Source organism: Rutilus rutilus (genome assembly GCF_951802725.1).
Source record: "Rutilus rutilus genome assembly, chromosome: 8".
In the NCBI taxonomy this organism is placed as follows: Eukaryota; Metazoa; Chordata; class Actinopteri; order Cypriniformes; family Leuciscidae; genus Rutilus; species Rutilus rutilus.
This window is the reverse complement of record NC_140222.1, coordinates 19,214,043-19,237,549: the sequence shown is the minus strand read 5'-3', so window position 1 is coordinate 19,237,549 and position 23,507 is coordinate 19,214,043. Positions and strand designations below refer to the sequence as shown.

The 23,507-nt window shown below is 38.7% G+C and overlaps 2 protein-coding genes across 4 annotated transcripts in view; one reads left to right on the top strand and one right to left on the bottom strand.

Annotated features, from left to right (window-relative positions):
• Nucleotides 1-23,507, bottom strand: part of LOC311295964 (uncharacterized protein) — a 597,210-nt gene that overhangs the window by 520,066 nt on the left and 53,637 nt on the right. The gene's annotated exons all lie outside the window — the stretch shown is intronic.
• LOC311295540 (uncharacterized protein) lies at nucleotides 203-9,187 on the top strand. 3 transcript variants are annotated; one of them, XM_084416987.1, is made up of 11 exons: nucleotides 203-349; nucleotides 424-551; nucleotides 2,748-2,888; nucleotides 2,996-3,148; nucleotides 3,259-3,411; nucleotides 3,523-3,675; nucleotides 3,787-3,939; nucleotides 6,538-6,684; nucleotides 6,817-6,951; nucleotides 7,028-7,156; nucleotides 8,546-9,187. In XM_084416987.1, the coding sequence occupies exons 2-11, from the start codon at nucleotides 461-463 to the stop codon at nucleotides 8,593-8,595; spliced, it is 1,305 nt and encodes a 434-aa protein (XP_084273113.1). In that variant the 5' UTR covers nucleotides 203-349; nucleotides 424-460; the 3' UTR covers nucleotides 8,596-9,187. The 3 variants fall into 3 exon arrangements, with proteins under 3 accessions (XP_084273113.1, XP_084273115.1, XP_084273114.1); XM_084416989.1 differs by having other exon boundaries at nucleotides 304-349; nucleotides 427-551; XM_084416988.1 differs by having other exon boundaries at nucleotides 326-551.

Sequence of the window (23,507 nt, the reverse complement as noted above, 5' to 3'; positions counted from 1 at the left end):
GACACTGGGTAGTTGCGCCCCTGTCTACTGTATAGCCCTTGCGTTGAATACTTTTACATATGCTTATAGTCGCGGAACGAGTATAGTTAATGTGGGCGTGTACGCATGTGTATACCATGGGTGGTCCAATGCGACCTCCATAATGAAACGCCCCAAAATTCAAAGCACCTTCTCTTAAGTCTTGAGCATCCCCATAGCACCTGCAACAGAAAATCTCTGGAGCCGCCACTGGATCCGCCCCTGTCTCCTAATTACGGTAATTGTTATTACGTGCCCTTAAGTAGCACTCGGACACACCTGAACGAGTTAATCAGGGTCATTAAGATTGCACCACTAAAGCTACAGGCAGGTTAGAGACGCACCTAAAATTCCAAAGTTGTATATTTAAAAGCGCTTTAAAATTCTAATTCAGTGCATTTCCAGCAGAGACAGAGTCCACTGTGAGATCGCAGGTTTCAGGATGACAGCTCGGCTTTACTGCTCGTTGGTCGCTGTTTTATTGTGTTCCTCTGTTTGCTGGAGCGTAAGATACCCAGAAGATCGATTCAACGGTGAGATCTTTTAACTTCATTATAGCGCGAAGAAAATATGTAAACAACCTAAACAAAATATGACTTTAGGCACATCTCAGAACATTATAAGTAGGCCTAGCCTATACAGTACCAGACGTCCAGTAATCGTTGAACTTTGTATGTTAGTTCTAAACAGGTAAGGGTTTTTTTTTTTTTTTTACAGATCCATTAGTTTGGTTATGGATCTTTAGTTTATTATTATTATTATTATTATTATTATTCCTCCCGAATGGGAGTCCAAGGCAGCCCTAAAAAAAATATGATATTTGTAACACTATTGTTTTAGAATCTCTGACCTACTCTATAATACCACCAGTTCAAAGATTCACTTTTGAAATGGTTATAACTTTTGCACCTTTTGATGAAGAAAAATAACATGCTTGCATGCTTCTCACATTCAACATATTAAATTAAGACTCCGCCCATTACAGTAGTGGTCATTTTGAAAAGTACAATATTTAGATTGTTTGCTACTTCAGATTTTGCTCAATTTTAATTGCTTCAAAAATTGCCTCAGATGATCTTTGGACTGAGATGCACAGAAACGACTGAACAACTGACTTCTTTGTTAAATGATGACGTCAGAAACTAAACAATGTTGATCCAAAATTGGTTCCAAACTTTGATCAATCTAAACAAAAATTGGTATGCTTTATCGCAGGGGTGTCAAACTCAGTTCCTGGAGGGCCACAGCCCTGCAGAGTTTAGCTTCAACCCTAATTAAACACACCTGACCAGATAATCAAGTCCTTCAGGTGTGAGGGTTAGAACAAAACTATGGCTGTGGACCTCCAGGAACTGGGTTTGACACCTGTGCTTTATCGGAACCATGATGTGATTGTCCATGCCAAATTTGGGAACAGCACCACCTACAGGTCATGAGATCTGGAAAATGGCTATTATTGCCAATAACGTTTGAACAGTTTGTCAGAAAATCATGTCTGTGGATTCCTTGTGTCATGCTGAATTTGTGGATACAGAGTTTCACAATATTGGTTTTTGACATAAATTGCAGTATCCTTTTTTTTTCTTTTTTTTTATGAACTAAAGTTCCTGAGACATTTGTCTCCAAAGTTGACCTTGCCTGTATTTGTTGCTTTATGTTAGTTATATAGCTTAGCATGCTACCCAATTGCCATTCTTCTAATGTGGCTCTTCAGCTTTCAGGTTGACCATAAGCTACATTTAGCATTTTAATATGGTTACACTCACACTGAAGGCTCTCCTCTGCAGTTTGGTGAGTCAGCGTCAACTGAATGGTGCAAGCTGCAAACAGTGGCATTTTTCACCTCCACTTCTGAACAGCTGTTTCCCCATAGACATTAGATTTCTGCTGTTTTTGTTCTTCTGGCTCTGCACTGCTGTTGCGGTTTCTTCAGGGGCATGGCCCTGAAATCGCTGCTTGCAGCTTTGTATTTGTACTTGTCCCTTTACCCCTTTAACAATGATGCACCATTAAGCATGGGGGATAATTATAACTTATTTATTGAAGTATAACCTGACAAGCCACTTTTGTTAAAAGAAAAATGTCTGATTGCATGAGTTCTGTGTTTTGCTAAAAATGTGTTACTATTTTCTTTTTTTGTATTAAAATGCTTAATGTAACTGTTAAACATAATTATGCCACAAAATATGAATCGCCGTCCATGTTTTATATTAGCATTACAATGCACTAGTAGTGGTAGGTTCTGTGTTGTAATTGCACTTTGTAACAATTTCGGGATAAATGGTAGATTTCTAAACTAATTTGACTTTATGCAGATAAATGTGTGGCTGTTATACTTCAGTTTGATACACACATTGCAAATTCTCCGATGAGCCTCTTGAGTTATCTTCTGTATAGTGGCCAGTTGGTGTCTGGTGAAACTGAATTGCGTTTCTGATAAAGACTGTTCTAAATGACACATGCAATGATTTGATTGTGGAACTGATTTGATTGTGTGTTCTCCCTGCATTCAACCATTTTCATTAAGTAGTGGATGTCAGAGGTCCTCCAAAAGAAACACTGAATTTTTTGCTGTTGAGTTTCACAAGATACTGCAAGTGACTTAATTTAATTTTGAAGGAGACTGACTGATTTTTTTTATTTTTTCATGGTAAAGGAAAGTTATTTAATGGTGAAGGAGACATTCAGCGTTCAGTAATAATGGTTTCTGTCATGTGTTTAAATCTCAGTAAAGCCAGGAGTGTGTCCAAGCGTGGAAGACGGAATGTTAGGACATTGTGCTGAATTTTGTTTCGGTGATGATGACTGTCCGGGGGATGCGAAATGCTGCAGTAATGGATGTGGACATGACTGTACAGCTCCATATAAAGGTAATTATATTTTATTATTGTGTGGATCAGCTTTTTTTTTTTTTTTTAAATCAAAATGCATAGTCATTCAACATTCACTGATATGCTGTTATTTAAATGCATGACAGGGAAACCAAAGCCCGGAGTTTGTCCAAAACCAACCCTTGAATTAGCAGTGGCAGGAGTGTGTGTCGAGTCGTGTTCCCATGACAGTGACTGTCCGAACGATGAGAAATGCTGCAGTAATGGATGTGGACATCAGTGTACAGCTCCATATAAAGGTAATTATATTTTATTATTGTGTGGATCAGCTGTTTTTTTTTTTTTTTTTTTATCAAAATGCATAGTCATTCAACATTCACTGATATGCTGTTATTTAAATGCATGACAGGGAAACCAAAGCCCGGAGTTTGTCCAAAACCAACCCTTGAATTAGCAGTGGCAGGAGTGTGTGTCGAGTCGTGTTCCCATGACAGTGACTGTCCGAACGATGAGAAATGCTGCAGTAATGGATGTGGACATCAGTGTACAGCTCCATATAAAGGTAATTATATTTTATTATTGTGTGGATCAGCTGTTTTTTTTTTTTTTTTTTTTATCAAAATGCATAGTCATTCAACATTCACTGATATGCTGTTATTTAAATGCATGACAGGGAAACCAAAGCCCGGAGTTTGTCCAAAACCAACCCTTGAATTAGCAGTGGCAGGAGTGTGTGTCGAGTCGTGTTCCCATGACAGTGACTGTCCGAACGATGAGAAATGCTGCAGTAATGGATGTGGACATCAGTGTACAGCTCCATATAAAGGTAATTATATTTTATTATTGTGTGGATCAGCTGTTTTTTTTTTTTTTTTTTTTATCAAAATGCATAGTCATTCAACATTCACTGATATGCTGTTATTTAAATGCATGACAGGGAAACCAAAGCCCGGAGTTTGTCCAAAACCAACCCTTGATGTAGCAGTGGCAGGAGTGTGTGTCGAGTTGTGTTCCCATGACAGTGACTGTCCGACCGATAAGAAATGCTGCAGCAATGGATGTGGACATCAGTGTACAGCTCCATATAAAGGTATTATATTAGTGTGTGGATCTGCTTTTTTCTTTCAAAATACAGAGTCATTCAACATACACTGATATGCCATTATACAAACCCATGACAGAGAAACCAAAGCCTGGAGTGTCCAAGCAAAAACATTGAAATAGGATTTTTAGGAGAGTGTGTCAAGTCATGTGTGAATGACGGTGACTGTCCGAACAATAATCAATAATAACTGGTTAAAATTGATTATGAATATTTGGATCAGTTAATATAATTAACTTAATGTCGTAAATTGGCATTCTCCACCAGTTAAATGTACTTGTAGGGGTTTCCCGACAGGTCAATTTAGCTCAAAATGAATTCATTTATAGAGAATTCGAATGAATCACTTATGGCCATGCAAATGACTCGTCCAGCGTTCATTTGAACTGACCGTAACTATCAGCTCTGCAGCGAATATAAATATCCAAACTATAGTGAAACACTATTTATTAACAAGGTAACTTAGATCAGCAGTTTAAGACATTAAATTCGTAAGCACATAACACAAGTAACACTTCTCTTTAAAATGCAAACAAGACTTTATTAATTATAACTAACACATAAAACTAATATCTAACACAAACACACACTCACATTCATACGAGTTGCAGAAAGAAACAGAGTGAGGAGAGAATGAGTTTTAAGAGTGAGATGATGAAATCCCAAGTTTCTATATGCACTTATAAGACATGACCTGAACGAACCATCAATCATTAATTTAACCCTTCTATCGTTTCTTAGGCGGGTTATTAAATCTATATCAATGCACCAGTTCAGCTTAAGAGTCTGGAGGCTACTCGCTTGTCTTTGTGTTCCTTTTGGAGATTCCCTTTGTTGGCATAAAAGGGGTTTCTCGGGTTCGTTGGCTGGCGTCTCCTCGTGCCTGGATAGATGTCTGGGGTGGCCAATCACGTGGTGTGCTGGCGGATGGATGGAAAGTCTTTGAAGTTGGTAGCAGGCTTTGCAGTTGAATCGTGGACCGAAACTTTACCACAAAACTTAACTTGGAACCGAGACTCACACGGAAAAGAAACTAAGAAAAGAAGGAATGAGACGAGAGTTGCTAGATGGTTTGAGTGAAGCTGTTTAACCCATGTTCTTCTGATCTTGATTTGGGTTCTTTCGTCTGCTCGTCTACATGGTTACTCCGTCGTGGCTTCTCCATGATCGGTTTTGACTACTTTTCTCTTTTTTTTTTTTTTTTTTTTTTTTTTTTTTTTTTTTCTCTAAGCTTGTTCGGGTGCTAAGATTTTAAACTCAAATGTTTGTCCAGCCTCCTGGATGAGTTCTGACCAATTAGGCACTGTCTTTATTTGAGGTGGCATTTTCTTCACTTCTCATCGTAAATCATGTGTTATCTGTGACCTCCTTACTCTCCGGCTTTAGCAGAGAGTACAGAGGCCACAGTTTAGACATTACTATTATAAGAATACAAAACGTTTTACGCAGATTTCAATCAAGCCATCTTCATAACTGTTAACATATGATCGCACTGATAGGAAACAAGAGACACTTTCCTTCAAACATCTAATAGTTATAACAATTACATTTCAATCATATTCATAAATCATCTCTGAACCAATCAGTCTTTTCCAAACTATCTAACATTGACAACGTTCTTCCTTTTAGTTGGGGTTTTTTCGTTGGTTAGCGTAGACTGGCTGGAGCCTGGATTTTATGGTTCTGGATTGGTGATTTGGAATCTGGAGTGTTGAGTTCTGTGTGGAATTATGTTTGAACGAATCGCCTATAAGATTAATTTGTTTGGTTTGCCCTCAAACCCTACAATAAGGAGCTTTTATTATTATTATTATTATTATTATTAATAAATGTCATTTGTTGTTGGGTGCAAGAATCGACGGAGTACAGGCTCAAATTTGAAATGTTTTCTAAATGATTGATTATTTGTGAATCATCTATGATTGTATACATTGTTTTGATTGATTGTGACTAGACTTTTTGAAGAACCTGGTCAGAAAGGGTAATCATAGTTCAAAAATGAATATGCTGTATCTTGAATTTTGATTTCTTGGAAATATTCACATCATTAAAAATGTCACTGTAATGTCACTCTTTACATTGTCGTCTTCTGTCTGGCCTTGGCCCTGGCTTGGCAGAACTGCGGATCGTATAGGCTACCACACAAGTCTTGTACGTGACCATTTAGTACAGTTATAGGCATCTTAAGATTTATATCAGGTAGGTGTAGAAGTCAGGCCACTCTACTGGAAGTAGCGTATAAGGTGATGCATTCTATAACGGTCGCCTTAAACTCATGCTGGGGTGTCGATACAATATTTTAAAATTGCGTATGAAAGGGTTAAACATTAATTATAGATATATCAATTTAACAATATAATTGAACATTACTCATTTGAACGTGTATTAGGACGTGAAAAGACGGTCCATTCGGACTTGTCTCTATCGCCTGCTCTGAGATATTTATATGGCTCATTTTGAGGAATTAGGTTGACGCTCCATGGAACCCTTCAATGTTAACGTATAGAGCTGTCTGAAACCCTGTTTGTCCGGCTCTGAAGGCATACGTATGTGCAGTGTGTAATTCAGCATTCATTGATATGACAGTGAAACCAAAGCCCGGAGTGTGTCCAAACACAAACCCTGGAGTAGAAAGACCATGTATTGAGGCGTGTTCCGATGACAGTGAATGTCCGAAAGATGAGAAATGCTGCAGCACTGGATGTGGACATCGGTGTACAGCTCCATATAAAGGTAATGGGGGATGGGGGGGAGCTGACCCACGCGCAAGTAGAACATTCATTGAATGAGACATTCAGCAATTAGTGATCTGGCTTACCTGTTTTTTTTTTTTTCTTTTTTTTTTTCTTTTTCTTTTTTAAATAGCAAAGCCAGGAGTGTGTCCAATCATACCCCTTGGAGGAGTGTGTAAGGATTCATGTGTTGATGACAGTGACTGTCCCGACACTGAGAAATGTTGCAGCAATGAATGTGGACGTCAGTGTAGGGCTCCATACATAGGTATGTGTTAGTGTGTGGGTCAGCTTTTTCTTTTAAATGCAGTGAGGCATTCATTGATAATGTTATGCAAACACAGATAAACCAAAGCCAGGAGTGTGTCCAAGCAAAATCATCAAACCACGAGTGTGTACCAAGTCATGTTCCTATGACCGTGACTGTCCGAACGATGAGAAATGCTGCAGCACTAGATGTGGACAACAATGTGGTATATTTTATTTAATTTTATGAATGCCACCATAGCATAATTAGTTTATTTTATAGCCTAGTTCAATATATAATTTTAAGCTACTTTTTTTTTTTTTTTTTTTTTCTTGTTTTGAATACCACTGAATTTAAAGGATTTGTGAAATGAGGGGTAAATGACCCAGGCTATAGTGTTTGTTGATAAATGTTTAGTTTTATTTACCTGTATTTAATACACATAAATTAAGTTAAATGTTTGTTTTTGCAGTAAGACCAATTTCTCTTTCAACATAACTTCCTCTTCTTGGCCAGGTTACATTTTATCTGTGGCGTAAACTCTAGAGATGAGGCTTCAAAACCATGAATTTTTAGGGCCGTGATTTTCAAATGACGATTGTTTTCAGCCGCCACATTTATCAACACATGATCATTCATACGATCTGATTGGCAGCATACTGTTAAATTTCTGCACTTGAATCAGCGCTTGTTTCTACGTTGGATTGACATGAGAATGAAATGATTAAAGGAGAACTCCGGTCAATTTTAACATTGAGCTCATTTTTTTTGTACATTTGGAGTGCTGTCAGTACAGAGAACAACGACAAAAATCGGTGTTGCCTACACCGTGTTATCCTCTTTAAAATTTGCACCCTGTTGACTTCAATGGGGCAAGTTTTAAACCTGCTTTTAGCCTCTTAACATCCTTGATGTGTTATTACAAGTGCCCAGCCATGTGAGTGATTCCTTCAGAGTGAACAGGGTGAATCTGACTGCAGTAGATGTGAAAGATATTAATAAGTTATGTTAATTCAGCCAGCTCACATACCTGTATTTGCTTCCTGTTTTCGGTCGAAGTCCAAAGTAGTCGATTGTTGAGTTCACGCACATGATCATAGGTAACTAAGCAACAGTGGAGAACTCGACAATCGACTACTGTGGACTTCGACCGAAAACAGTCAGTAAATACAGGTATGTGCGCTGGCTGAATTAACATCAATTTTATTAATATCTTTCACATCTACTGCAGTCAGATTCACCCATGTTCACTCTGAAGGAATCACTCACATGACCTGTGCACTTGTAATGACACATCAAGGATGTTAAGAGGCTAAAAGCAGGTTTAAAACTTGCCCCATTGAAGTCAACAGGGTGCAAATTTTAAAAAGAGGATTTTTGTCGTTGTTCGCTGTACTGACAGCACTCCAAATTTACAAAAAAAAAAAAATTAGCTCAATGTTAAAATTGACTGGAGTTCTCCTTTAGACAAACATTTATCAAAGGTCTGCTTTACAAAATAAAGAATCATAATACTTAAAATACAACTTGGTCCAAGTAAAATGGTTCATGCTTTGAGTTTTGTGCTGTTTCTGAAATTGAATGCCACTAAAGCTGAATATTTGTATCCATGTAGTGACGCCCAGATGTTATCCATCCATTTTGTGCCGACAAGTGGATCCGTGATGGCCAATGTCCTGCCAGACAGAAGTGTTGCCCAACCACCTGTGCTGGTTTAACCATCGAAAATAGTCCTCTGAGATTGATTTTTGCGTACCATACTTGAGGACTGACTTTTCACCAAATAAATCTGTTTAGTAAAACATTCTGGGTGAAATATATATTTTTTTTTTTATACGCTTTTGGCAGCAAAAGTATACCTCAGTGTAAGGCTTTTCAATTACTGTTTAATTTTTTTTGTTTTTTTTTGTTTTTGTTAAAGAACCAGAAATGAAACCGAAAAAATGCAGGTTAAAACTGATGTGATGTTTAACAGCTTAAGACTTTCAGTAAAGTGGCCAAAACCCCTCTAACCATCCAGAAGGCCAACCAACTTAGGATGATTTTAGCTGTGTTTTTCCCAGCAGGGTTTTTGCACTGTAAATACTGCAAAGATGCTTTTTTTTTTTTTTTTTTTTTTTTTTGCATTATTGATGTTTTGGTCATTTCCGTTGAGTAATAAGTTTAATGGAATTAGCAGTTTTACACTTGGTCGGCTATCCTTTACACATAATCTGTTTCTACCAAACACTTAGAATAAAGTCATATCTCTGCTGATGATGCTGTATGACTTGTTTCACTAGTATGACTATTAACAGAGCTTCAGAAAAAATATTCAATGATGTAAATCCTGTTTTCTCATTGTCTTCAATATTATGAGCTTAAAGTGGCAGTTTGGAAGTGATCTGATGTCAGCAGACTGACCCATCTCCACTTTTGATTAACAAGATATAAATCTATTTTATTAGTCTGAGGTGAACCACGTTTAATGTAAAAACGGCAAAAACTAAGAACCAGCGACGAGTGAAACACTTACCAATTATAATGATGACTAAAATTGCATTATTTAATATTATTTTCAGTATTATTCTTTATTAATATTCATAATCAGATGTTTATTTGAAGTTTAAGTGCATAAGTAAGTTTCAGCTGCACAAGCTGAAAACGGCATGAACATTAGTATATGTCAGGCACAGGGAGCAGAGATACATTTTTTTTTTTTTATTATTGGTGTAATGTAGCACAAGTTTTCCACTGATGCATTTGGACTAAGAATGTGTACACTAAAGAACAGTATTCTTTATATGGAAAGTTGGTTGTGCCACGTGTAAACCTGAGGCATACATCTATTTTTAACATAAACCAACATGTTTTTTTGTTTCTTTGTTTCTTTGTACCTGGTAAGGAATTGAAGTTAGTACTGCTCCAGAGAAACACACAGTTGGCATGGACATAAATTTCAAGTTTGTCTCCTATGGATAATGCATGTGTATATATATATATATATATATACACTGCTCAAAAACATAAAGGGAACACTTAAACAACACAATGTAACAATCACACTTCTGGCAATTAGCAAGTCACCCCCAATAAAGGAGTGGTTCTGCAGGTGATCACAGACCACTTCTCAGTTCCTATGCTTTCTGGCTGATGTTTTGGTCACTTTTGAATGCTGGCGGTGCTTTCACTCTAGTGGTAGCATGAGACGAAGTCTACAACCCACACAAGTGGCTCAGGTAGTGCAGCTCATCCAGGATGGCACATCAATGTGAGCTGTGGGAAGAAGGTTTGCTGTGTCTGTCAGCGTAGTGTCCAGAGCATGGAGGCGCTACCAGGAGACAGGCCAGTACATCAGGAGACGTGGAGGAAGCCGTAGGAGGGCAACAACCCAGCAGCAGGACCGCTACCTCCGCCTTTGTGCAAGGAGGAGCAGGAGGAACACTGCCAGAGCCCTGCAAAATGACCTCCAGTAGGCCACAAATGTGCATGTGTCTGCTCAAACGGTCAGAAACAGACTCCATGAGGGTGGTATGAGGGCCCGACGTCCACAGGTGGGGATTGTGCTTACAGCCCAACACTGTGCAGGACGTTTGGCATTTGCCAGAGAACACCAAGATTGGCAAATTCGCCACTGGCACCCTGTGCTCTTCACAGATGAAAGCAGGTTCACACTGAGCACGTGACAGAGTCTGAAGACGCCGTGGAGAACGTTCTGCTGCCTGCAACATCCTCCAGCATGACCAGTTTGGCAGTGGCAGTGGTTCAGTAATGGTGTGGGGTGGCATTTCTTTGGGGGCCGCACAGCCCTCCATGTGCTCGCCAGAGGTAGCCTGACTGCCATTAGGTACCGAGATGAGATCCTCAGACCCCTTGTGAGACCATATGCTGGTGCGGTTGGCCCAGGGTTCCTCCTAATGCAAGACAATGCTAGACCTCATGTGGCTGGAGTGTGTCGACGAAGGCATTGATGCTATGGACTGGCCCGCCCGTTCCCCAGACCTGAATCCAATTGAGCACATCTGGGACATCATGTCTTGCTCCATCCACCAACGTCACGTTGCACCACAGACTGTCCAGGAGTTGGCAGATTCTTTAGTCCAAGTCTGGGAGGAGATCCCTCAGGAGACCATCCACCACCTCATCAGGAGCATGCCCAGGCGTTGTAGGGAGGTCATACATTTACATTTACATTTACATTTAGTCATTTAGCAGACGCTTTTATCCAAAGCGACTTACAAATTAGGACTAAAATTAAGCGAGTCATCATGAAGAGGCAAAAAACTACAACAACGCAAGAAGTGCTCAGAATACGAAGTTCAGGCATTATTCAGAGTAGCATAAGCACGATAAGTGAGGTTTTTAAAGGGAAAGGTTTTTTTTTTTTTTTTTTTTTTTCATACAGGCACGTGGAGGCCACACACACTATGAGCCTCATTTTGACTTGTTTTAAGGACATTACATCAAAGTTGGATCAGCCTGTAGTGTGTTTTTCCACTTTAATTTTGAGTGTGACTCCAAATCCAGACCTCCATGGGTTGAAAACAGGTTATTTCATGATGATTAGAAAACCATCATCACCTGATCTCGTTTCACTTTAGCTTTCTTTGCTGCTGCAAATGACTGACAAACACACTGTCACAGCGGCCAAAAAACAAAACAAAAGATATAATAAGAGGCCAACTAATGGAAACACTAATCACTGTTATGGTGATGTCAAATGAAACACATTAGAGTTAAACCTCTGTGAATTCTCAATAAAAACTTTTGTAGAAGTCTGACAGAAATAAAATCAGTCTGGTTAGTAATAAGTGAAGCTGGTAATGCTGTTTGTGGAGTTGTTTAATCCTCCTCTGCTGAGATCTTCAGAGATTTAATGTCTTCTTTTCTCTTCACTTGATTTCATCTGAGACTGTGGCTGAAGTCAGTTGTCCTTCTTGTGTTTCTGCTCGTGTCTTTTTCTGTTTTCTTCTTTCCTTCAGTGATACTGCTTGTTAACAGGCTTATTAAAGCTGAGATGACTCCATATTTAATATACACAGACTTTGTGGCTCAGATAAGGTCCAGTTCTGGTTTATTTCTTTGCTCTTGGCTGGCATGTGGCATTGCTATGGCCTGCTTGTGTCCCAGATCTGGCAAACAGGAGCGGTCCGCCCAAGTGCCATCATTCCACGCTGCATGTGGGCCAGATTCGCATTCCACAAGTGCCAGATGTGGGCCGGATCTGGGCTGAAACAATGTTGCTATAAAGTTATTTTATTTTAAACCCCTAGCTACTAATGTGACCTACCGTTTTATCCGTAATGATATTATTTATTTTCTATTACGAAATGCCCAAATCATCATCTCTTGTTGTTAATTTCTTTATTTTATATCCAAAAAAATTTAATCACAAGCAAAATCTCCTTTATGTTTTCCTCTTTTCTTGTTGAATTTAACTCTCATCACTTCCCTCATGCTTATAACAAAACTGCATTTTTTATTATAATGAAATATTCAAGAAAATATTTAAGATATTTAACCTTGTCAGGTCTTTTTTCGTGTGTATAAAAAATCATTATGTACGCAAACCCATGATATGTTAATTGTTGTTGTTTTTGTCATAATGATTGTGTATTGTTAAAGATACAACCATGCTATCTTTCCTTGATCTTAAGTTCTGCAATAAAAAAATAAAAAAATGTTGTCGGTGCACCAGCGACAGGTGCACTAACACCTCATAACATCAGTAACTCGACAGCCCAAACAAAACTTTATTCAAACTACAATCATGTAGTTTATTCTGCCCTCGTAAAAGAGTTCCCCTTCTTCAACTATAACTCCTTCCACAAGAAAGTTGAACTGAAGCATGGATTTATTAACACCACCACTTCAAATGCAAGTGGGACAGAGTAAAACTGAAATACAGAAAAAAGGGAAAAATAATTTTCTAAAGACTGTACATTAATAATTGTAAAAGTTTGCTTAAGGTATAACTGGACATAATATGCACAAATAATAATCCAGATGCATGAAATATTGTACTGAATAGTCTCTCTTAATATAAATTTTATCCTAAAATTACTGGTACTAATTCCAAGCAAAAGTTGAAAAACAAGCTTCTAGCAAACACATTAATACTTACAGACAAAGCTTCTATAAATGATTGCAAAGATGATGAAGAGATTAAGCTGCTTTAACCGTGTGACTATCAGAATCAACTGAGTAAAACAAGCAAAAATGTATTGAAAGGAAAACAGGACAGTCATTATATTTGCAAGAGAAGGACGTTCTTCTTTACTTTGAGGACATTAATTTGGAAAAGGACTTGATTTTCTTTGTACAACTTGTTTTATTTTTAGGAAAATTTCACATTCATAAAAGAAAATGGACTGACAGCAAGCCTTTATTTACCCTATTTCTACAAGAGCTATCTCATTACAGCACCACCATCAATGATCTTAAACAGACAAAGGCTTTAAAAACAAATTCTATTCTGGAAAAATTCCTATGCAACTAATGTGTTTTTTGTATATTCTTTGTAACCTTATTTCTTTTAATGTTTGTACCCCTGGCAAACAGTTTTGTTCTGTACATATTTGTTAATAAAATTCATAAAATTCATAAAAAAAAACTGAGTAAAACAAGATGGCTGCAATTAAGGTCAGAGGTTACTCTCTCTGACAACATCAAAAACATACATGGACTAGCACCACCTAGTGGCTCTAAACATAAACTACACTAAGAACAGTACATAGTTAGAAGCGCTGAACATACATACATTATATATATATATATATATATATATATATATATATATATATATATATATACATATATATATATATATATATATACATATACATACATACATATATACATACATATACACAGGGCTTGACATTAACACCCAAAATTAACATTTTGCTCGTGGCGGGTAACGCAGTCACTCCAACTAGCCACTTTGGCGGGTTGAATAATTGTAGTCTTTTCAAAAGGCATCTGAAATAAGTGTGACACTACGACACTACAAATCCCATAGGGCTGTCAACGAATATTCTAAATTCGAATATATATTCGAATAGTTTTAAAAAACAGAATTTCGAAGGTGAAAATTAATATTCGAATGTGGAAAAACGCCCGCGGTAGCAGAGGCGCGGCTGTCTGCTTTGCGAGTGGGCGCGCTGCCTGAGGGATCATTTTATTTAACGTTAAACAGAAACATTTCTGAAGTGTAGGCTACTGTACTGACTGAATAGATATTGCATGAATAAGGTAGGTTAGATACAGCAGTTTCATGCACTGCAGGCTTCCACTGGTTTGATTATTTACCGTTTCATGTCAAGGAAAAGTTCCATGTTTACCACAGCACAGCTCGCTCGGAGCGTTCAATGTCGGTTCTATATACTGTAAAACTTAAATTAATGTTAATAATATTTGTTTCAATCACTGAATGAAGCCTGCTATATAAGAGTCGCGACCTTAAATTGCTTACACAAAACTCTTGATCAGCACTCAACATTTGCTTATTGTTGTTGTTCATTTAAACTGCACAGAGCGCGTGACGCCTCATTCATGCCGCAAGACCTCCAGACACGCGTAAACGCGTCTTTAACACTCGCGCCAGACGCTCTATTCGCGTTTGGTGCTGAGGGTGAGGGCGAGAGAGAGAAAGAGTGCCTGCGAGTGAGCGAGCGAGAGTGAGTGAGGTCTGCAGTCTTGGCCATTAGTTGATTTACTTGTTTTCGTGTTGGTAATACGTTGTCAAATATGTTTAAACTTAAATACCTATACAAGTAGTTATGTCTCTTTGTATTAATTTGTCCTGTTATTGACGTAATGCGCGTCATTGACAAAATGTGCAACCAGATGTTAGTTCGAAGATAAGCTATGTGTTCTTTTTTAGAGGGAATATTCGAAGGTCATTTTTGAGCAATTTTGACAGCCCTAATGAGTATTGTCGCTAGTGACCGACAACAAAGAATCGAAGAGACAGCTAGTTGCCCTGGAGTTATTAGATTAGATTCAACTTTATTGTCATTACACAAGTACAGGTACAAGGCAACGAAATGCAGTTTAGGTCTAACCAGAAGTGCAATAGCAGCAAGTGCAGGATATACAGTGGTTCCATAAGTGCAGAACATGGATATGTACTGAATAAATATAGAGTTGAATACTATTATAAACAAAAATTTACAGATAGATTGTCCTATGAATATAATATACAGATAACTATTACTGTGAACAGAGTTTACAGCTAGATATGTACTGAATATAATAATATACAGATGGCTATTACTATAAACAGAATGTTTACAGATAGATATGTACTGAATATAATATACAGATGGCTGTTACTATAAACAGAATTTTACAGATAGATATGTACTATGAATATATATACAGATGGCTGTTACTATAAACAGAATGTGAGCATAATATACAGATGGCTATTACTATAAACAGAATTTAACAAATAGATATATGTATAAGTTAGGCTAATGAGCAGTATAACAATGGATTTAAAGTAGTGCAAATAAAGTTTGGACAGAAGCTATCCGAGTGAAAGTGCAGTGGAAAGTAATTGCATATTACAGTTAAGGTACGATATTGCAATGTATATATAAACAGTCGGTACTGTAAATAAACAGTCGGCAGTGCAAATTGAGCATATTCCAGTCAAGGTAGTAGTGCAAGATGCATATGTAAACAGTTGTTACTGTAATAACAGTCAGCAGTGCAAATGAACATTATAGTATTGCAAATAACAAAATGGAGGCAGGTGTGAGGAGGGAGAGGAGAGTCAATCAGTATATGAGGGGAGTGGGATCAATGAGGGTTAGAGTTTAATAAAGAGACAGCTCTGGGGAAAAAACTGTTCTTTAGTCTGCTGGTCCTGGTCCGGAGGCACCTGAAACGCCTGCCGGAGGGCAGGAGAGAAAACAGTCTGTGGGCTGGGTGAGAGGAGTCCTTAAGGATGCTGCGAGCTCGATGCAGACAGCGTTTCCTCTGGATGTGCTCGATGGCAGGTAGTGGAGTCCCAGTGATGCGCTGGGCGGTTTTCACCACCCGCTGCAGTGCCTTGCGCTCTGCAACAGAACAGCTCCCATACCACACTGTAGCACAGTTGGTCAGGATGCTTTCTATTGCACAGCGATAGAAGTTCACCAGGATAGTGGAGGAAAGCTGATTCTTCCTCAGTGTCCTCAGGAAGAAGAGGCGCTGGTGAGCCTTCTTGACCAGGCTGGAGGTGTTGGTTGTCCAGGTCATGTCCGCCGAGATGTGGGTCCCCAGGAACTTGAAACTGGAGACACGCTCAACAGCCATTCCATTGATGTGGATGGTGTCGTGTGTGCCTCTTGACACTTTCCTGAAGTCCACGATGAGCTCCTTCGTTTTGGTGGTGTTGAGGAGCTGGTTATTTTCGGTGCACCATGTGGCCAGGTGCTTGATCTCCTCCCTATAGGCAGTCTCATCGTTGTTGCTGATGAGACCAATCACCGTAGTGTCGTCCGCAAACTTGACGATGGAATTAGATCCGTACACAGGCTTGCAGTCGGAGGTGAAGAGGGAGTAGAGGAACGGGCTTAGCACACAGCCCTGTGGTACACCAGTGTTGAGTGTGATGGATGTGGAGCAGTTGGAGCCGGATCGAACATTCTGGGGTCTGTTGGTCAAGAAGTCCAAAATCCAGTTGCACATGGAGGTGTTGAAGCCCAGGTCTCCAAGTTTGGCTATTAACTTAGTTGGGATGACAGTGTTGAATGCTGAGCTGAAGTCAACAAACAGCATGCGTGCATAAGTGTTCTTATTGTCCAGATGTGTGAGCACAGAGTGCAGTGCCATGGAGACTGCATCCTCTGTGCTCCTATTGCTACGGTAGGCAAACTGGTGTGAGTCCAATGTGGATGGTAGAGAGTCTTTTAGGTGTGCCAGGACCAGCCGCTCAAAGCACTTCATTACGATGGGTGTGAGTGCTACAGGGCGGTAGTCATTAAGGCACTTCGGGCTGGAGTGTTTTGGCACTGGCACAATGGAAGTGCATTTAAAGCATGTTGGTACAGCTGCTTGGGCAAGAGACAGGTTGAAAATGTCTGTAAAAACCCCAGCGAGCTGCTCCGCACATGCCCTGAGTACGCGTCCAGGGATGTTGTCTGGTCCAGCAGCCTTGTGCGCGCTGATCCTGCTCAGTGCATTGCAGACATCTGTGGAGGAGAGTGTGATCGGTGGGTGGTCAGCTGAGGATTTGAGCTTGGTGGCAGTTTCTCTGTTGTCTCTTTCAAAGCGAGCATAAAAGTCATTTAGCTCGTTCAGGAAGTTGACATCAGTGGCTGCGGGGGTGGAGTGAGAGGGTTTGTAGTCACTGATGGCCTGAATGCCCTGCCACATGCGCCGAGGGTCAGCGTTGGAAAAGTGTCCCTCTATCTTAAGCTTGTAGCAGTGCTTGGCCTCTTTGATGCTTTGATGCTTTGATGCTTGTAGCAGTGCTTGGCCTCTATGTCGTATGCCGGTGGAGCAATATGGCAACATATAATACATAATACATGGTTTTATTTAAAAAAAGGAGCTTTACACACAACCTTATCAGAGCTAATGATAATGACCTGTATTGTTATATATTTATGTAGTCTTGATTTAGGTGGCTGTAACAATGGTTTTACATTTAAAAGGGTTGTAAATCTAGTTCAAGTAAATTTTAGCACGCCATAGTCCACTTTTATCAGGTAATTTCACAACAACAAAAATGTGGCTAGTAAAAATGCTGTGTGGCTAGTAACTTTGGAAAACCACTAGCCACATTGGCTAGTGAGGAAAAAAGTTAATGTCAAGCCCTGCATATACATATATATATCTTTTTTATATATTTATATATACCGGTATATATGCATCAGTCATAGGAGAGAAACTTGAAGTAATGTATGTCCATGCCAACTGTGTGTGTTTCTCTGGAGCTGTACTAACTTCAGTTCATTACCAGGTAAAAAAAACAAAAAAAAAACGTTGTTTAACATAAATGTTGGTTTATGTTAAAAATAGAAGTATGCCTTATGTTTACACGTGGCACAATCCACTTTCCATATAGACGGTTTCAATGGTAACAACATAAACAAACGTTACTGCGCATGCACACTTTTGTGGCCCAAACTTAACCTCCGGTAGAATCAATAACAACAGAGTTCATCTGTAGAAACCAAGCGACAACATCCTAACCTGAAAAATGAAGCCTACCCGGAAGTGTGAAAAACTGCAATACATCGAAAATCCGCTAGGGTCAGGTCCCAAAAGGGAGCTAATGTCCATAGACCCCATGTTAAAATGTCCGTATTCACAGCATAAATTCATGTTTTTACAGGTTGGTCCCATGGACTTTTATTGTATTTTTCGAGAGGTTCCGAGTGCCTGACAACTGTGAGGGGGGTACATTTTTTTCTAACTTGTTAGTTTAGATCGTATTTAGATATAAAATGTGTGACAAATAAGGGCGTGGTTAACTTCGATTGACAGCTTGATTGACAGCTGATAACGAGCATCGGCTGCGCCGAGTGGAATTCCTGAAATTTGACGTCTCGGCCATGATCTGACAACACATCATACCACCTCTGTATCCTGGATGTCCCAAGATTTTCCAAGATGGCGCTGCCCATACCCCCCATAAACAGCCTCAAAACCATTCTTCAGAAAGTCTATGGGTGACGTCACAGATGCTTTGTCCATATTTTTTACAGTCTATGGTTGAAACAAGCAAATTACATTAGCTAGCAAGTATGTCTAGCCAGTATTATTTGGGACTACCAATAGAAGAAAAGAGCCGTTACTTTGGCCAAACTTAAATGTGACAACGTTACACTACCAGACCCGTTCAGCAAAATTTTGAGGCAAACCGGAGGTCAGTCAGGTAAATATCTTTGAATACTTAGTCGAGAAGGAATGCGTGTAGGCTACACAAGGGAGGCGTTCAAAGTATATCTCAGCTTGGATGCCTATAACTATTCATATTTCATTCCGGAAAAGTAAAAAAAAATCTAACACACACCACTGCACGGATGGAAATACCTTTCGTTTACGGGGAAATCGAGGCGGGTCAGACGATTGGATCTTTGCGAAGAAGTCCGGCGAAATCCAGAGTGGGCATTGCACCTGCATGGCAGGGTAAGTATGGCTGGCTAGCTAACGTTACATTTTACAATAGCATTTAGATACACTTTTCAATACTTGCATGTATCCCGTTGATATAATGTGTAGCCATGTGGGTACGATTTTGGTTGCTGCGGAGCAGTGTGTTCAGGATGGACTCCAGAGTGGCCCATCTGTCACTTCAAAACCAAGTGTTTGGTCACGGGTGACTAAAAAGGGGAGCATTTTAACAATTATTATATTTAATAATTATATCCTATTCTTTTCAAATATCAATGTACAATTGGTGGGTATTTTGTACAGCACTACAAAACGTGAGTTTTTGTACGTGAGTGATTCCTACGGAGTGAACGCGGGTGAATCTGACTGCAGTAGATGTGAAAGAAATATATAAAAAATGATGTTTATTCAGCCAGTGCACATACCTGTATTTACATCCTGTTTTCGGTTGAAGTCCACAGTAATCGATTGTCGAGTTCACGCGCCTAGGTTTAGTACCTATGATCACGCGCGTGAACTCGACAATCGACTACTGTGGACTTCGACCGAAAACAGTCAGTAAATACAGGTATGTGCGCTGGCTGAATAAACATCATTTTTATTAATATCTTTCACATCTACTGCAGTCAGATTCACCCGCGTTCACTCCGAAGGAATCACTCACATGACCTGTGCACTTGTAATGACACATCAAGGATGTTAAGAGGCTAAAAGCAGGTTTAAAACTTGCCCCATTGAAGTCAACAGGGTGCAAATTTTAAGTGTAGGCAACACCGATTTTTGTCGTTGTTCTCTGTACTAACAGCACTTCAAATGTACAAAAAAATTAGCTCAATGTTAAAATTGACCAGAATTCTCCTTTAAGAAGTTAGACGATCAGTCTATACGAGTTAATAATTTACTATAAAAAAATAATAGAGATATCACCAGTATTATAAGTCTGTCTTTTGTGGTACTCCTTAAACCTTTTTGCAATATAACATCACCCCCAAAAAGAATGCTCACCCCTCGTGCGTTTCCTCCACAAAGGACTTCCTTTCCAGGCAGAAGAAAACGGTACTCAAAGAATCCCAGGTCCAGTCAGATGATTTTATAATAAATGTTTAACAAACTTTATTAAAATAATCAAATGAAAAGAATACTTGTTACAGATTATAAATGAGTACTAAGTAACAGATGTAAAAAAAAAATTGCTAAAGATAGCATGCTTCTTGCGTGCTGGCATACTAGATTTTCTAGGCAAGGAAGAGCAATAAATCTTCCTTTGTTTGCGTCTTATATAGTCTTGAATTCAGCTGAACTCAGGTTCTGCCTTTACACTTAGTTTCCACACACTTATTACAGCAAAGCTTCAAAAAGCAATTCTAACGGTATAGCATCTCAACAGTCGTTGATACTGATCTTCCGCAAAAGCTCGAGCATTTCTGCCTCTGTCATCTCCTGGAGGGTAAGCGGCTTTCTGTTCTGTTGCGTTGCCCCATAAACCACGTTTGCAAAGGAAATGCCAGTTTCACACAATCTGTTGGCAGCTTTCTTCACAATGTGCATGATATTGATTAAAACGTATTGATTAAAAAAAATATTAGTAGCCTACTAGTACAATGAAATTAGGTCGAAGTCAAATTTATTTCACAATGCACATTGTTTTAAAGCAGCTTTACAGATCAAATATATCAGTGATTAATATAGTAAATTCGTCAGTGAAAATGTAGTTAAAGTCCATATTTAGTACTTCATTTAAAGCTTCATTAGAAGAGCTATTCATTATTGTATTTGTTATGTCCCCAGGGAACAAGCCGAAGGCGACTGTTAGTTAAATAATGCAGGTTATTTGTATAGCATTGATGGAAAAACATTGTGGCTTTTATGCTTGCTCTGACATGCACTGTGAGCTGTAAGGTCTTATATAGACAGGTGTGTGGCTTTCCTAATCAAGTCCAATCAGTGTAATCAAACACAGCTGGACTCAAATGAAGATGTAGAACCATCTCAAGGATGATCAGAAGAAATGGACAGCACCTGAGTTAAATATATGAGTGTCACAGCAAAGGGTCTGAATACTAAGGACCATGTGATATTTCAGGTTTTCTTTTTTAATAAATGTGCAAAAATGTCAACAATTCTGTGTTTTTCTGTCACTATGGGGTACTGTGTGTATATATAATCATATTATGATCATATTTTCTTGACCTAGTAAGAACTCTAGCAGCTGCATTTTGGACTAACTGTAGCTTGTTTATTGAGGATGCAGGACAACCAGCTAATAAAGCATTACAGTAATCTAGTCTCGAGGTCATGAATGCATGGTCTAACTTTTCTGCATCAGAAACTGATAGCATGTTACTTAGCAATGTTTCTAAGGTGGAAAAAGGCTGTTCTTGTAACATGAAATATCATCAGTTGTAACTTCGAATATTGATAAAGAATAATACTGAAAATAATATTAATGCAATTTTAGTCTTCATTATAATTGGTAAGTGTTACACTCATCACTGGTTCTTAGTTTTTGCTGTTTTTACATTAAACGTGGTTCACCTCAGACTATAATAAAATTAAGAGATGTATATCTTGTAAATCAAAAGTGGTGATGGGTCAGTCTGCTGACATCAGATCACTTGCAAACTGCCACTTAGAGCTCATATTATTGAAGACAATGAGAAAACAGGATTGACAATTGATTTTTTTTTTTCATAAGCTTTGTTAAAAGTCATACTAAACAAGTCATACAGCATCATCAGCAGAGATATGACTTTATTCTAAGTGTTTGGTAGAAACAGATTATGTGTCAGGATAGCCGAGCAAGTGTAAAACTGCTAATTCCATATTAAACCATTACTCAACCAAAACATCAATAATGCATAAAAAAGGCATCTTTGCAGTATTTACAGTGCAAAAGATCTGCTAGTAAAACACAGCTAAAACCATCCTAAGTTGGTTGGCCTTCTGGATGGTTAGAGGGGTCTGGGCCATTTTTTTTTAGTTGGATAAGCAATGATCACTAAAACCTTTTTTCTTAAAAAAAAAAAAAAAGAATGGCAGTGCATAATTTAAGGTTATAATTATCCTATTATTATTATTATTATTAAAAAGGGCATAATTTATTATATGTACCTCTTTATAGTGGATTTAAAAGTCCTCTTTACAGGCAAAATATAAAGCATTTACTATTAACCCTTCAAAATACACTTTAACAATTAAATAAATAAAAGCCCAAAAAGTATAGCGGCCTCAGGCGCATCCTAGACCTCGGGCATCTGAATCACACCCTCATGAGAGCCTATAAACAAAGACTGCATTATTTAAAATATGAATACATGCAGTCTTCAGATACATTAATAGACAAACTTAAACTTAAGGTGGGGTATGTGATTCTCTTTTTTGACCATTTTTTCAAAATCACTTGAAATCCTATTCCGAACCCACTTACAGCCACTGAGTTAGAAGCACTGAAATGAAAATTAAGCAATTTAATCATCTGTGGAACGGGCAGGACTCGAAAAACTCCAGCCAATCATTTCCAAGACCACCTAGAATCATTGGACAATAAGTGCGTCAATCAAACGGTCGTACCATACCCCCCTCCCCCATCCCCCTCGCGCGCATCCATGTTCTTCGAATGGGTGGAGTCAAAGGAAAGAAGGTAGGACCATTTGAGTTATGCATTTGAAAATTGATTGGATTGAAAAGTCAATCCTTAAGTAAAATCAATCTCAGAGGACTCTTTTCGATGGTTAAACCAGCACAGGTGGTTGGGCAACACTTCAGTCTGGCAGGACATTGGCCATCACGGATCCACTTGTCGGCACAAAAAGGGTGGAGAACATTTACCAGGCGTCACTGCATGGATACAAATATTCAGCTTTAGTAAGTGCATTTAGCGGCATTCAATTTCAGAAACTCAAAGCATGAACAGGTTTTACTTGTTACTAGTTGTATTCTAAGCATTATAAATCTTTATTTTGTAAAGCACAATCTTTGATAAATGTTTGTCTTAACCATTTTATCCTTCATGTCAATCCAACGTAGAAACAAGCGCAGAAATTTAACAGTATGCTGCCAATCAGATCGTATGAATGATCATGTGTTGATAAATGTGGCGGCTGAAAACAATCGTCATTTGAATATCACTGCCCTAAAAACTCATGGTTTTGAAGCCTCATCTCTAGAGTTTACGCCACAGATAAATGTAACCTGGCCAAGAAGAGGAAGTTATCTTAAAGAGAAATTGGTCTTACTGCAAAAAACATTTAACTTAATTTATATTTATATTTACATTTACATTTAGCTGACGCTTTTATCCAAAGCGACTTACAATTGCTATATATGTCAGAGGTCGCACGCCTCTGGAGCAACTAGGGGTTAAGTGTCTTGCTCAGGGACACATTGGTGTCTCACAGTGGATTCGAACCCAGGTTTCTCACACCAAAGGCATGTGTCTTATCCATTGCGCCACCACCACCACATTAAATACAGGTAAATAAAAT